General features: G+C 42.4%; 1 protein-coding gene across 1 annotated transcript in view; it reads left to right on the top strand.

The window, feature by feature from the left end:
* Window positions 1-468: 468 nt before the first annotated feature.
* Window positions 469-15436, top strand: part of CASR (calcium-sensing receptor) — a 37137-nt gene continuing 22169 nt past the window's right edge. The window contains exons 1-3 of the mRNA XM_010009147.1: window positions 469-905; window positions 8965-9271; window positions 12152-13033. Of these exons, the coding sequence (XP_010007449.1) occupies window positions 721-905; window positions 8965-9271; window positions 12152-13033 (1374 nt within the window). The 5' untranslated portion in view covers window positions 469-720. The remainder of the gene's footprint in view (window positions 906-8964; window positions 9272-12151; window positions 13034-15436) is intronic.

Here is a 15436-nt window from a genome sequence, read left to right as displayed (position 1 = left end):
CTTGTTTCATTTTTAGCAAGGATAAGTTCAAACCAGAGAGTTAAGAACAGTCAAGGAAAAGGAGAGGATGGACCAACATCTAAAGATTATCACAGTTATTCGCTTAAGAGAAAGGTTTGATTCTTACTGCATTTGATGCATCCTTATTTCCCACTTGCCCATCCAAGTATCTCACTGTGTGCTGTCTTCATGGATGTCCAGTCACAGGTTTTACAGGGTCTCCTGTGACCAGTCACACAGAACCATAGAATCAGGCATCTCACACTTGTTTGAGGAGGTGTGGCTGGCATCACTGGGGTGCCTGGCTTACTCTGTCAGGGTTGGTATGTGTCCCAGACAGGTTGAGCGGGGGCAGACTCCGTGGCATACTGAGAAGTTGATTTGACAAAGCAGAACCACCATAGCAGCATGTGGCCCTGGTGTGTAGCTGGGATCACTTTTCGTGTCTTTCTTTTACAGTTCTCAGAGATGGGCTCTCCGTAATGCTTTGGTTATGAAGAATGAAGGACTGCTGAATTTTTGTTTTGCAATGGAGAAGACAGAGGGAGAAACATCAGCACTGCGGCTGCCACCTTATTGCTTATCTCCCTGCAGACATGTGTCCCATATCATCTCTGTGCTATATTAAAGAAAGGAAAAGCATAGACATTACAACATCTGCTTTCTTACATCATCTTTTCCAATTTTGCATCCTATAACTCCCTGGTGAAAAGAGGAACAATGACTTTATATAGCTGCTGCTTGATTCTTTTGCTATTTACCTGGAACACTGCTGCCTATGGGCCAAACCAACGGGCACAGAAGAAGGGAGACATTATTCTTGGAGGATTGTTCCCCATTCATTTTGGAGTGGCTGCTAAAGACCAGGATCTAAAATCAAGACCGGAATCGGTGGAGTGCATAAGGTAAGCCAGAAAAAGTTTTGCTGGGGAAGTCTTGACCTTTCTCAACTCCAGGTGACATGCTACACATTGTATAAATACACTCTGTGATCTGATGCTTGTAGGGGCAATGGGAAGGTATGGTGTAAATAATAGAAAAACCAAGTGTGTAAGGTCAGGAAGTGCATATGTTGAACAGTAACAGAAATAATATTTGGACAGTGAAAGAAGGCAATCTTTGTATTACTCAAAGCTAATAAAACATTAATTTACTGATCTATTTGGCCAGTCACAGTAGATACTTGAATAGTATCTGACACTCAGCTTTCATGGTAGAAGGATAGAAAATAACCCATAGTCCCCTTAAGTTCATTTGGTTACTGTCATGCACAGCAAAATAGCTTAGAAATACTTTTTCCCCCAGTTCTGTCTCTCGTCCTCTAAGATTTTACAAACTGTTCAGTTGCCTAAAAACTGAAGAGGTGGAAGTGAGATAGGTCACTGCTTTTTAAAAATCCCCACTGAACACGGAGATATCTCCTTAGGACCTTTACCAAGTCCCAGACTTGAACTCCTTACCCAGGCTTTCCTCACCCAAAGTCCTTTTTTTCTACACAGACAGTGCATATAGGTTTTGTCTTCAGCCTTTGGCAGTAACCCCTGGATGAAGAAATGCACATGAAAACAATTTCTCTTACTATTGAAGTGTAGCCATTTTTAGGATGAAACATGAGGAATTTTTAACCTTACAACCTGACACATAATACATATAACAAATGGAAAATGTGACAGAAACTGATTGCAACTAAAATGTCACATAAATAAAATACAAGAAATTGATGTGGAATTTTGTTGTGTCCATGCATGTGAAAACACTTCAGTGTTATGGGAGCTCTTCCATAATCATATGTGAAAAATTGTGTATCTGGAATTTTTTGTGCTGCTCATCCTAGACTGGGGATGTAGTACAGTTTTTTTGCAGACGGCAGTGAAGAATGGCTGACAGCATTCCTCCTATGCTTACAGATTTCAGGTGCAGTTTCCCACTGAGACACTGAGCAAGACGCATCCATCTAGGTTATGAGATCATCCCCAGATGCTTTCATACAGAGCACACAAAAAAGAAGTGCAATTAAGCAGGGGTTCCTTTGGCTTCTTCTGTGCATGCATAGGAAAGACATGAACTAATTGTATGTGGGATGTCTACTTCATGGAGCAAGAAGCTCTGCCAGACTTTCATAATTTTTTACTCTCCCAGATAATGTATTTTAAAAGTGGAATGCTGAAAAGCAATAGATGTTTTCAGCTTCATTGTCTTCTTCACCTACTCCAGGTGGCAAGCAGGACAGTGCAGATATTTGCAAACTACATAGCTTTCATTTCTGTCAGTGCTGAGTCAGCCTCAGTGACTGTCTTGACATGGTCCCATTATTAGAATGCATTACAGGAGAATGTTCCCCCCCAAGTAGTAGAAGCATGTGGTTGCCAAAGACTTATTAATGAGATAGCACTGCCAGCAACAGGCGAATCCTGAAAAGCCAGACCAGCTGTTTTAAGGACACGATGGGAGATGCTTCTGGGCACCATTTGATCTGCTCACAGCCATCCTCCACCTGAAATTTGCCTGGGTCAAAATCTGTGTACCTGTTATCCCTGCACCAAGAAGCTGCAGTTGCAAAAGAGAGGAGTTAATTGAAGGAGCAGGCGCTTGTGGCACTTTGCTGCACTCCTTCAAGGAACTGGCTAAACTGTGAGTTGACAGCATAATGCAAATAGAAAGAGAATTCTTAATGAAGGTCGGAGATCTAGCTGCAGAGGTAGCAGCAATTACGATAGGAACAAGGATAAGGTGGTTGGACCAGGAAGACTGGAAGTTCCTTCATTGCAGATGTCTTTAACAGAAAATGTCCACTTCCAGGAAAGGTTTAATTCAAAAGAAATTGGTTGAGAAGACTTTTTGTGAATGGTCATTACATTTTAGGAATGAAGATATTTATTCCATGGAACAGTTTATGTGTATTCCTTGTTACTGCTACAGTTAAATTGAGAACAGATATTTTTCCTGAAAGGATTTTCAATTTTCAGCAGCATTTAAGTCAGAAATTTCCTCTGACTGGACTTGTACAGGGATCTCTCAACACAGCTGTGGTGGTCCTTTATGGTTTTGGACTCTGTGGTTCGGTGGTAGCCTGTGACAGGTTTGTGCATGCTGACTCTAAGAGCCCAATACATTCTTCAAGTCACGAGCTAGAATCTTTCATATCATGTTTGAGTTTCTTCAGTTCTAGACAGTTGCCTGATCTGCATGATTGAAATCATTTTTTGGGGGCGGGCAGACAGGGGGTGGAAAGGCTCCAGTTTCTTCCCAAAGTAAAATCTCCTCAATCTTGTAGTGTCAAAAACTTCTGTGGGGTGGGAAATCTGCTAGAGGAGCTTAAGTGTGGCCGTACCTGGCCAACCCAAATATGCTATATCTGTCCCATACCTTTGAATGTCCTTGTTGCCCTTCTCTGAGCCTTCTCCAGCACTCTTGTATTCTTTTCAAGGCTGAGGCTAATTAGTTTAGAGCTGTCCCCTTTTCAGATACCTGTGTGCATAAGAAAGTGTCTCATATCACAGAAGAAAATTAGACCCAGGTCACTGTAGGAGTATGGACATCCTCTGTCTTTCCCCATACTCTCCTCCATTAGGCAGCAGCAAGTCATCAGACCATATGAAAAGCTCCTTGCTTTGAAAACAAGAAAAGGGACCTAAGGGTCCCACTGAAACCCTATGGGTGGTTGCCCTGGTTTCTTCTGGAGTTCAGTATCAAACAATTTAAGGTAATGTGGCTTTTCCTTTCTTTTGAGGACTGTCCAACCTGATCTGTGCTGTTTGGACCTTTTTCCACACATTTATCTGTGTTCAGTGGCATACCTATGCACCCAAACAGGGCTTCTCAAAATGGGTAGGACAGTTACTATACCCTTTTTCACTTTTCACACTCCTCATGCTTTTTCTCCCCAGCTCAGCGTATGTACTGGTCTGAACCTACTGTGCCTACCTTGCACTTGATTATATATACATAACTCAGCAATGAAAGGTAAAGAGAACAGTAACAGCCTGTTCTCCATTCTTTTTGGCAGATTTTACTGAAAATGCATCTTCGTGCTTTAAGCAGAGTTGTAGAGTGCAAAGTGAAAAATGACTCTTGATTTTGCCATACCAAATGTCAGATAGGAGTACAGAAAGTGAGCGCAATTTTGTTTCCTGTTTATTGCTTAAGCAATCAAGTATCCCACATTTGATATAAATACACCTTCTGTGTACATAAACCTCAGGTGCTGTTGCAGCAACTTTCCTTGTAACATTCTCTGATGAACATCTGATGTGTGCAGTGGAGACAATGGCTGAGCACAGCACAAGCAATCCCTGACCCCCCATTCCCTGTCAGCACCTGCAAAGGCCTATTCATAACCTGATTCCTCTGTCTGTTCTTGTTTTCAGGTAAATTAGCAGTAGTGGTAGTGGTGGTACCGTTGGAGTTATTGTTAACATTACTGCACGGATGGGCCATACCCGTATGTTCCTCTTACTGTAATTAACTGCAATGAGGAATGTATCTTTAGTGAGCTGTGATACAGTGTGGCCAATATGGTGTCACTAGGTCATGGGTTTTAATGCATATTTCCAGTATTCTGATCCGCAGTCAGGCCAAGGTCCCACACTTTGACACACAGCTTTCAGCTGTGGTGAGACATCATCCCCATGTCATACTGCAGGACTTCACAGAGTGAGGCTCTGGGACATGTTAGCTCACTGAGTCTGTCTGTCCATCTGAGAGAACGGAGTTTTAATTCTACCCCTTGCAGATGTATTTGCTAATCCCGCTGCAGCACTTGATACATAATAGGATATTTAACATTTCCTTTCTAGACCAAATTATTTCCTTTTCTGCTTTGCATTCCACCCACCTTCTGAGTTTTTAATTTTTAATTTTCTTTGGTCTGCACAGGACCTATAGTTCTAGCTTGGAAGAGTGGTAAGCAACTCATTATACCTACTGACCGCAGAAATCCAGCAAACAGCTGAAGGTCTCCCTTTTGCATAGCTTAGTAATAGCAGTGGTAGTAGCAGCAATAACATGTAATTAATGTACTGGAAATCTAGAGAGAACAGAGAAATTAGTATGTGCATACAACCACTAGAGAAAGAGGAGTACTGGCATGAGCCGAGAGGCACATGCCGGCTTTGCCACCATTCTTGAACAAAATTGTCTGTCAGATATGGGACGGTAAGTGAAAGCTGTATTTAGAGCTTTCACATTACTTTCTCCTTCTTTTCCTTCCTATTCTATTGCTTTTAGTTTAGTGCCTTGCAAGTATTGATAAATGAAGATCATAAATTCACATGAGACCATGAATTATTCCTTTATGGAGCCCAGCAGGGATCAGGACTAATTTCCATGCAGGATCCAGACAGTAAGAACTGTTCAAACTGAAACAAACAAACAAACAGGAGATGAAGCTATGGGGATCTTAAACCATGCAGTGAGCTTATGTCCTTTAATTTACACACCCTTGTAACATTGACTGAAACAGTTAAGCCAGCCTGACATCGCTTAACAGACACATTTATACCAACTAGAAAGAAACCTGTGGGCATCAGTGAGATCTACAAAGCTGCTATCTAGCAATCTGAGCTGCTGCAAAGATAATCTGTCCCTTGCAGATATGACAATTGAAATGAGAATCTGTGGAGGAATTGTTTCTGATTTCCCTTTCCCTGTTTGTGCTCCTGCCTGGGAATAAAAAAGATCAGTAGGTTGCATGCTCTGACAGGTTGGAGGACAGGCATCAGAAGGAAAACCTTTAAAGAAATGAGAGTAAATAAAAATGTCTATCTACACCTTTGGGCACTGACTTATTTACATTAATCTCTCATTTAGAGCTTAATGGCCATTTTTCGTAGTACCACATCTCAGAAATGTTAAAATACAAGACTATTGCCAACATTACTGTAAAGTAATATGGCAGAAAATAAGTTTTGGAGGCTGCTTCTTTTCCACCAAGAAAATATCAATGGCTGTTTAAATATTCTGGAAATCAAATGGAAAGTTTGCTTCTGTTAGCAAATTCTTTCCAGTTTCTTTGTGGAAATTACCGGTCACATTTCTGAATGGTTGACAGAGCATTCCATCAACTAGTCATACTACCTTCTCTGAAGCCCTATCAGGTATTAGAGAAGACAGAGCAAGATGTGTTTCTCTCCCTCCCATCGGATCCTCTTCTCCCAGTCTGCCAATGCTGTTAGCAGCAGAGGTACAACTGAGGAAAACTGCATGTCTCCTGCCTAGGCTAGTTTGAGGTAAATTACCAAAAGCATCTCAGAGACATTTTTGAGTCTGGCTCCCAGAAAACACCCGCTGCCCTCCTTTCCCCTTCAAAATCAAACCAGTCCTAACTCAAGCCTGTGCTGAAGTACCAGCGTCATGCTGTAAATAAACACTCATCAGGAGCATTTGTCACAAAGGAAAATAAAATCTATTGTGTATCATGGGCCTTAGTCTGCATTTACTTAATTCAATGGCAAATATTTTCTTTGAAGTCAAAGGGGGGACAGTCCAGTTCTCACTGCTTCTGAAGATACCACCTGAAAATATCACCTTGAGGCATTTTAAAAAGTTAAGCCAGATTGCTGTCAAGCAGGCAAAATAATTTTCTGTCATATTCCACCTGTATCATTTACTGTGAGCAGGCTTAAATTTACTTTTACACATACTCAAATACGTGAAGCTTTTCACAGTAGTTAAGTGGTACCTTTGAACTTTCCAGCTTCTCAGCAGTCTTCCCTTTAAATACAGAAAATGCTTTCAGATTTTTCTCTTTTACATGAGGAGCCTGTGTATAGGCTGTTTGTTTTGTGGGTTTTTTTGGCTTCAGATCCTATTTTCACTCTAATTAAAAATATCTGTAAACATATTTAGCTTTCTAAAGAGAAGTGTTACAAAACCCCTCCTTGCTGCCATTCATCCCATGTGCATTACTGACCACGTGAGGCAACATGGTGTGCCCAGCATGTCTTTTTTCTGTACACAACACTCACTGCCTCATTCACTCTGAGACTTTCCCTTTTATTTCCGAGCTCTCCCACTGCATCTCACTCCTCAGTGGTTTGGAACTAGAAGAAAAGATCATCTAAAGGACCAAATTACTTCGTATGGTGACCCACGCTCCCATATTCTAAAGGGTGTCCTTAAAAAGAGTGATCTTGAAAAAGCTGTCCCTTGGGTTGTAATTTCTAAGCAAGGATTTTTATCGGTCTCAAACATTTTGTACTGAAACTGTGCTGCCTGGATATTGAGGTACAACTTCAGAGCAGAACCTCATTTGAAAGTTGGCCGAAGATGTCTGGACAGGTGACAAAAGTTGAATAAAAGTTTTTAAGACCTAAGGATAAACCTGATATGTGGTATCTTTAGAAATTCTGATCCCAGATGAATCAGCTAAAACTCCTGGAATGGAAGTAACGTGGCTACGTTCGTTCCGTTTGAAGAAGTCAGACACAGCTGACATTAACCAGAAGTGATTCATTTAATCCAGCAATTTAAAAAGTTCGGATTATGTGGAAAGTTTGTGATTTCATAAAACTTATCTTCAGAAATCTTCACCTGGGTAATAGAAACATCTCTCAAGGCATTTCAAAGTGGCACTCAAGTGAAACCTACAATTTACCATTTAATATAGAATCTGTTCTTGGGCAGGCTATTTCCCCAAGCTCTTCCAGTTCTGGGAAGAGCCTGTCAGTTTCCCAGTGGATCTCAAGGATAACCGCTTTGACACTTTCCTGTTTTCAGTTGCAACTCAATACAAAACTGCAAACTAACTGCAGGCCTGACCCATAGTGCGTTATAAGGAAAGGCAGGTTTCAGTTCATGAAAGATTCTGCTGTTCTAGCTGAATTACCCTAAAACACAGCAGCTTCACAGGCACACAACTGGTTGCTTGTGTAGGAGAAAACACAGTAAGTAAAACTTGAGAATAACATGTATCAAAGCTTCTTTCTTCCTGCTGCTTTCCACAAAGAAGCTTCTCTGTTTTGTGGATGAGTAGCCACCCTGCTTCATCTTCTTTCATTGCCAGCCCTTGTGATGCTCTGAACAGGGACTCCCAGGTACTGCAGCACACTTACTACCACTCCCCAGCTCTGGGTTAGCTCCACGGACTGCTGAGAGATAGTCAGAAAATTCAGCTTCTCCATTTTAGAGATTAGAAGAGACTTCAAAAAATGCAGTTTTTTCATTGGCTGTCTCTTAGGGTGTCTTCTGAGCTGGTGTCTAAAGCAAATGTATGAGAGCACTATAATAGTAGAGAAAAGTTATTCCTTCAGTGAAAGCACTGAAATAACTAATTAACAACTTAGCAAGTTATGCCTGGATTTCTGTTTATAGCATGTCTGTGTTCTCTGGTATAAACAGGTTGACTGTGCTCTCTCCTCACAATGTGAAGTGTGTGATATGAGGTCTCATTTCCCTGAGCAGAGCTCCAGTGGCATGCCAGTGCTGTGCCTCAGCTTGCTTTGCCTGCCTAAAGCCATGAGGAGCTGACACACCGAGTACCCCTGAGCCAGAGTCCCTGGCAGCATCACGCTCAGCACAGGTTTAGCACACACTGCCATCTGCATTCAGAAACATGTCAGAGGAGCCTGGAAGGAAACCTGGTAGGTGTAGCTTCGTGTCAGAGCATTTGCTCAGAAATCACGAAATCCAGGTTAGGGTCCTGAGCAGAAGGGAAAGGCCAGAGCCAACCCCCCAGGCAATGTTCTTTTTCAACTTTCCCAGACTTTAGGGGACTTAAAAACCCCATCCTCATGACCTCTGAAGTGAGCTCCCAAACTGAAAAGTCAAAAACCAAACAAAACCTTGTAGCATATGCACACCTCTTCTGTAACCCCTGGAGACAAAAGCAAAACTTTCCAAATTTGGTAGGATGCAAGAAATGGCATAAATGGCTTTTGTATCTGGAATTGTTCACTCTATCTCAGTCCTGGTCTCCTCTGCTTCCCTCCTTCTCACTCTATTTCATTATTATTTTTGCTCCTCCAGGTATAATTTCCGAGGCTTCCGCTGGCTCCAGGCTATGATCTTTGCCATAGAAGAAATAAACAGTAGCCCAACTCTCCTTCCCAACATGACCCTGGGATACAGGATATTTGACACTTGCAATACAGTCTCTAAAGCCCTGGAGGCCACACTGAGTTTTGTGGCCCAGAACAAGATAGACTCCTTGAACCTGGACGAATTCTGCAACTGCTCAGAACATATCCCTTCCACCATTGCAGTCGTGGGGGCAACCGGCTCTGGCATCTCTACCGCTGTGGCCAATCTGCTGGGACTCTTTTATATACCTCAGGTACGCTTTCACCTCTCTTGTTTTGGTTACAGAAGTGGCCTGCCTCTCTGCTCTGCAGAGATTAAACAAAGGTTGTCTCATCTTTGCTATTTCCCATAGAACCTCAAGGAGAAAAACAATACAAAATGTGGGGGGTTCTTACAGTGAAAATGTGTCTTGCTAGCTATTTGCAATCCCCAAAACACAAAGGTTAGCAAGCAGCCAATAAGAACATTCAGCCAACTTAGTCTAGGAAGACTAGAGCCCTTTGGAGTGGTTTAGTGTGTGAACATGGGTATTTTAGGTCAGTCACTGGCAGTTGCCAGCCTTGACAGGTTAATTGTGATGTTACTTCACCATGGTCACTGTCTAGTCATGCCCAACTCCCACAGAACCCACATAAGGCAGAACTCAGTCACTGCCAGCTACTCTTAGGTCTCTCAGCATCTCTGGTTATTCAGGTAGATGATCTGTAAAGCTGTTGCTTGTGCTGATCATGTGCTCTGAATGTTTCTTCTGGGCTGACTTGCCTTTCTTTTGGCCTATAGCCTCCAAAACAGGGTTTGTGAAAGCACACATATATGCCCCTTCTTGTCCTGGGATCATCTGCGTGGTGGTGTAGTTATATCAGCTCCTGTGTTGCAGCATCCTTCTTGTATGCTGACTTTGCTGGGGCCAGTGCTAGTATCCATGGTCCCATCCTTTTGTTTAACAAGCTTGTTGCTCTGCCAAGACCATAAGTATGAGGCCGGTATATTTTAGCTTAATGTTGTTGCTCTTCCAAAGACGATTTTGGAAAAAATACTTTGCCTTATCCATTTATGTGTTGCCTTGCATAGCCTAACACTTCCAGTTCCTCTTCAAAAATGAATACATGTGCCAGAGTTCACAAGACTCCCTATAACAAGATTGTGTCACACAGTACTCTCTGTCTAACCTGAGATGATATACCTTTACTTCAGTCAGGGCTCCAATTTTCATCTGCACCAAAAATGAAGAAGGAAGAATTCTTGACTGCCTGCTACACAGTAATATGTCTTGTCTATTTAATGTTATCAGTCTGACTCCTTCACAGGAGTATGAAAAAATGCACATTTAGTCTTTGAGCAGGGTAAAAGAATGGTTTAAGCTAAGATCAGTATGTGCTATCTAGGTATTTCTGGGTGTAGCATTGGAAAATGGTGTGTAATAAATATCATAATGGCATTTAAGGGGTATTTTTAATTTACACATCACATTACCAGGTGAACAAGGGCAGCCAAGAAGGGCCGGTAGGTTGAACTGAGTGTAAGAGACATCTGCAGTTCTCAGACTTTCCCTTTGAACAGTGTTTGTGCTACCAGGCAGTAGTCATATCTAGAGGTTGCAGAAATGGGTAGATGTCAGGAGGTTCAGTTCTGAAACAAAATCTTAGCCAGGTGGTTAAGTATGACAACTGAAAGCAGGCTTTTAAACTGTGACTTGTTGGGCAGCATTAGAATACACATTATCACTGCCATTTATAGCAAGGCCATTAGCAAATCCATGCTTAATAGACCTTGTGTTTCAGTACAAGTTGGAGGTATATTTTACAATTAATGTAAGGCTCATTAGTCATTCCGCTGACATAGAAACTGAAAATCTTAGGACTTCTGTTTCTCAGTATCTCCCCTCAGTGTTCTCTTACAGCACATGCAGGAGTGTGGTACCTTGCAGGAGCGGGGTACTTTGCCTCTACCTCCTAGCAATAGGTTCTGGGAGATGAGAGTGGCACTGAGCAGGAGCCTGTCCAGGGGAGAGTGTAGCTTTGTGAAAGGAGTATTCCTGTGGTCCTTGAAACTGCACTAGGACACCTCCTTTTCTTCCTTCTTTGCAGAAACATTAAATGCCAGAGTTTAAGGAGGAGATAAGGTTTTCTGTAAATTTCCTCTTTGTACAAAATGAACTGCTTATAGAAGATGTTTTCAAATGTCTTAAAGAGTTCAGATGCCAATCTCAAAATGCAAAGATAAGTGAGTTTTAAAAGTTCTCCAGATCTTTAAGCTATTCTCTTCTGGGTTTTATGGCTTTCTTCCTACTTGTAGAAAATCCAAATTGTATCTTAAGAGCATATGGCACTTGTTCTGATTAGGAAAAGAAAAAAATTGTTTCTCGATAGCTTTAGAACAGGAAATAAAATCCCATTTTAACTGAAAAATGGTGGCTCATGGAGCATGGAATACCTACTGGCTTCTTTGCTGATTCTGGCCAGCAATCAGGAAATACTGCTAAGGTAGTATTGACCATATTGACTGTAACACTCCACAGGGTCAAGGCAACAGATATACACCACATTCTTACTTCAACTAGCAGAGATTGTATATAACATGCATAGCATGCTGGATGGAGCCTGTTTAAGGGTGGGGACAGAGGCAAGGAGAGACAGACAGAGTAGGTTCAGGGTGGCAGTACCAGCCTGCTGTCTCATGTCTGGTTGAGGCCAGGGGAAGCCTGCATTTTGTCAGAATTATCTGTATTGCCCTCATTTATCTAAAAGATACATTCTTCTAGTATGTGGATTTGGAAGAAAGTGCAGTGAGGTGGCTCACCTCTTTCCTACTGCTCCAAACTAGTGTCACTGACTCTATCCCTCAGATCCTTGACCTTACAGGTGGACATGAACTTGCTTGAGACTCTTGGGTCCGAGCAGCTACACCTGTATGCGTGCCTCTGTAAGACAGTTGGCTACAAGAACACACAGATTCTCAGAGTCGATCTTGTGCAGCTGCAGGCTAAGAGTACATGGCTGCCAGTGTGCTGCTCAGCTTTCTCTTCATCCCATCCGAGGTTACACAGGTTGACTGATGCTAGATAAATGTAGGCAATTTATTCACAGGCAGTTCTCTTCATGGTGTTTTTTCCTTGTTTACTGTGCTCTCACAGGTCAGCTATGCCTCATCCAGTCGTCTCCTGAGCAATAAGAACCAGTTCAAGTCCTTCCTCCGCACAATCCCCAATGATGAGCATCAGGCCACAGCGATGGCAGACATCATTGAGTACTTCCGCTGGAACTGGGTGGGCACAATTGCAGCTGATGATGACTATGGCCGGCCAGGGATTGAAAAGTTTCGGGAGGAGGCAGAGGAGAGAGACATCTGCATTGATTTTAGCGAGCTCATCTCCCAGTACTCAGATGAGGAGGAGATCCAGCAGGTGGTGGAGGTCATCCAGAACTCCACAGCCAGGGTGATCGTTGTTTTCTCCAGTGGCCCAGACCTGGAGCCTCTCATCAAAGAGATTGTCAGGCGAAACATCACAGGCAAGATTTGGCTGGCAAGTGAGGCCTGGGCCAGCTCTTCCCTGATAGCCATGCCTGAGTTCTTCCGTGTCATTGGCAGCACCATCGGGTTTGCACTGAAGGCAGGACAGATTCCAGGTTTTCGTGAGTTCTTGCAGAAGGTACATCCCAAGAAGTCCACCAACAATGGCTTTGCCAAGGAGTTTTGGGAGGAGACATTTAACTGCTATCTCCCTGATGGCTCCAAAAATTCTCCATCTTCAACTTCCTTCCACAAGAGCCATGAAGAGGGACTGGGAGCCGGAAATGGAACAGCTGCCTTCCGACCTCCATGCACAGGGGATGAGAACATCACCAGTGTGGAGACACCGTACATGGACTACACGCACTTGCGGATATCCTATAATGTGTATTTGGCAGTATATTCTATTGCCCATGCCTTGCAGGATATATATACCTGTACCCCTGGGAAAGGACTCTTTACAAACGGATCCTGTGCAGACATTAAGAAGGTTGAGGCATGGCAGGTAGGTCTTTCATTTGTGTGCCTGTGCCATATACTTGCAGAAAAAAGACAAGCTGTCCCAGATGCCTTTTAGGATGCCTTTCATAATCCTCAGACACAGCATAAGGCTTCTGGGACATTGGATATCCACTGTGTGTGAGTAAGGCACATACTCCCCCACCCCAAAGGGAATGTAAGGTAAGTTGTGTTAGTTTTACCTGCAATGAAAGGGACTTAAACTGAGTTAAATCTTCTTGCATTTGCAACAATCCAAAAGTGCACCTACAGACAATTACCATGGCCTGGCTGATGCGAGGTAACTTGATCATATATTGAGCCTTATGTAAACACGAGGGCCTAGAGAGAGCACATAAACAAGGAAAACAGCTTTTAGAGTTCATTTTCTTCCGCAAGCTCTACATCTTTTACAATCCCACTGCAATTTTCTATACAGGCCGTATTTTTTTCCCACAGTTTTAAGCTTATATAGGATCAAACTAAAGCTTATATAGGATCAAACTAAAGCAGGTTAAATAATGAAGGAAAATAATGTGTGCCTATTGGGCAAATAATGGATAACTGCTTTGATTTGGCAGTGATATTTATGAACCGATAAAATGATACAACTTAGTGGCATTTACCCATTTATTCAATGTGTGCTGCCCACCAGTAGATGGATAGTATTCTGGCATCCTTTATGAATACTCTGTACCTTAGCATATGTTTGATTGTGTTATCTGACATTCAATATGTGTTTTTAAACACTGCATTCTTAAATCTACTGCATTCTTAAATCAGATAATTAGTTTGTAAAGCTATCAAATGAAGATATGCCAGATTGGTAGCAAATTCCATTGCTCCATTCTGGTCACCGCAGAAGACTTAGGCCCAAACATGCGTGAAATCAGAACACCATGGGTGAATATTGACGGATGTCAATCACATCCTCATGTGCATGAATAATTTCCTCTGTTTGGGACAGTCTAACCAAAACTAAGGCTATCTCTGCCATAAACTTTGCAGATATTGGGTGAACATTTGCAGTGGGAACTGCAGTTTGGTTCCTGTCTACTCTCAATCAACTCAAAACATCAGTCAGATCAAAGTAAAAGGCTTTGTCTTGGCATTTATTGGAAACCTGCATTGCTCTGGGTACCTGATTTGGGTTTACCAAAACCACTTTACTCAGAGTTGATGAGTTCAGGGTTTGACCCTGATTTAGGGGAATTCTGGGATTGCTGTCTCTTTCTGAGGTTTCTGTCTTTCACAGCTATTCTGCTTTTCAGAAGCACACTGGCAGAAGTGGGCAAGTCACAGGCAGGTTTAGCTTTAACTATATCAGCAAAAATGATACAGAATAAATGTGGTTTTAATTTGTTCCATTATGCCTTGTCAGCTTGGAAAGTCAAGCAGGACATTCATACCACAACTAAGTAAGATAATATGGTGTTTGTTGAGGATTCCACAAATGGGAAGAATGTCCTTTAATTCCTGAGTTGCTTGTCTGGTGCTGAAGGATGGCTGTACCAAGTGTAAAGCATCCTGGTGATCTGGGCTTTTGGGTATGCATACTTGCCTTAAAGGAGGGAATCAGCATCAAGAAAGAGTATGTGGGGGATAACATGACTTGGCAGGAACAGTGGGTGCTACAAAGGAACAGGCTATACCTGAAATTACTGCCATTATGTGGTGCTGGCTGTCAAGCAGATTCAATATTTGTGCATTTTTTTCACTTCATTTCAAAATCAAACACATGAATAGCAGGTAAATGCCAAATTTGTGTGCACACCTACTTCATATCAGGCATTGCAGCTCATTACCCTCAGGAAGCTTTCCTCAGCCAAGAGGTTAATGAATTTACCTTAAAAATGAGCATCTTCCAGCATCTGACAACCAGAAAGAAGAAAATCTTTCAGCTGAAGTCAGTCTCATTTTCAGTGGTGCCCCTGCTGGTGGTCAACACCAGCTCACTCCTCCCACAATCAGCTTGATAGGAGGTGACCTGGGAGAGCAAGGACAGTGTTAGGAAGCACCCATACCGGAGACTAGGGGCAGCAGCTGCTAATACTGTCTGCAATCACTGACCAGGTGGTGTGGGCGACAGATAAGGCAAACTTGGTGAACTCATGGCTGGATTAGCCTGATCCTGCCCAGAGCAGCCCTTGCCAGCAGGATTGGTGGCTGGGGAAGATAAATGGTGTGTTCCACAATTTAATTAGGTACCATTTAATTTTGTTGCCTTTCAGTGGTGTTATCCCATTAACATATGTGACTTGTTATTTATTCATTGCCTGCTAATTGTTAATTTTATGGACTTGTAACACAAACCTTTTGGAGGAACTGCTTTATAGAATTTGTGGAGGATACTTGTGTGGGTCTGTATAGAAAAATAACATTTTTACCTAAGTGATCAGTTCATTTGAAC

This window comes from Nestor notabilis, unplaced genomic scaffold (genome assembly GCF_000696875.1).
Source record: "Nestor notabilis isolate BGI_N333 unplaced genomic scaffold, ASM69687v1 scaffold21392, whole genome shotgun sequence".
NCBI lineage: Eukaryota > Metazoa > Chordata > Aves > Psittaciformes > Psittacidae > Nestor > Nestor notabilis.
Note: the sequence above shows the minus strand (reverse complement) of the source record. Positions and strands in the feature narration are given on the sequence as shown.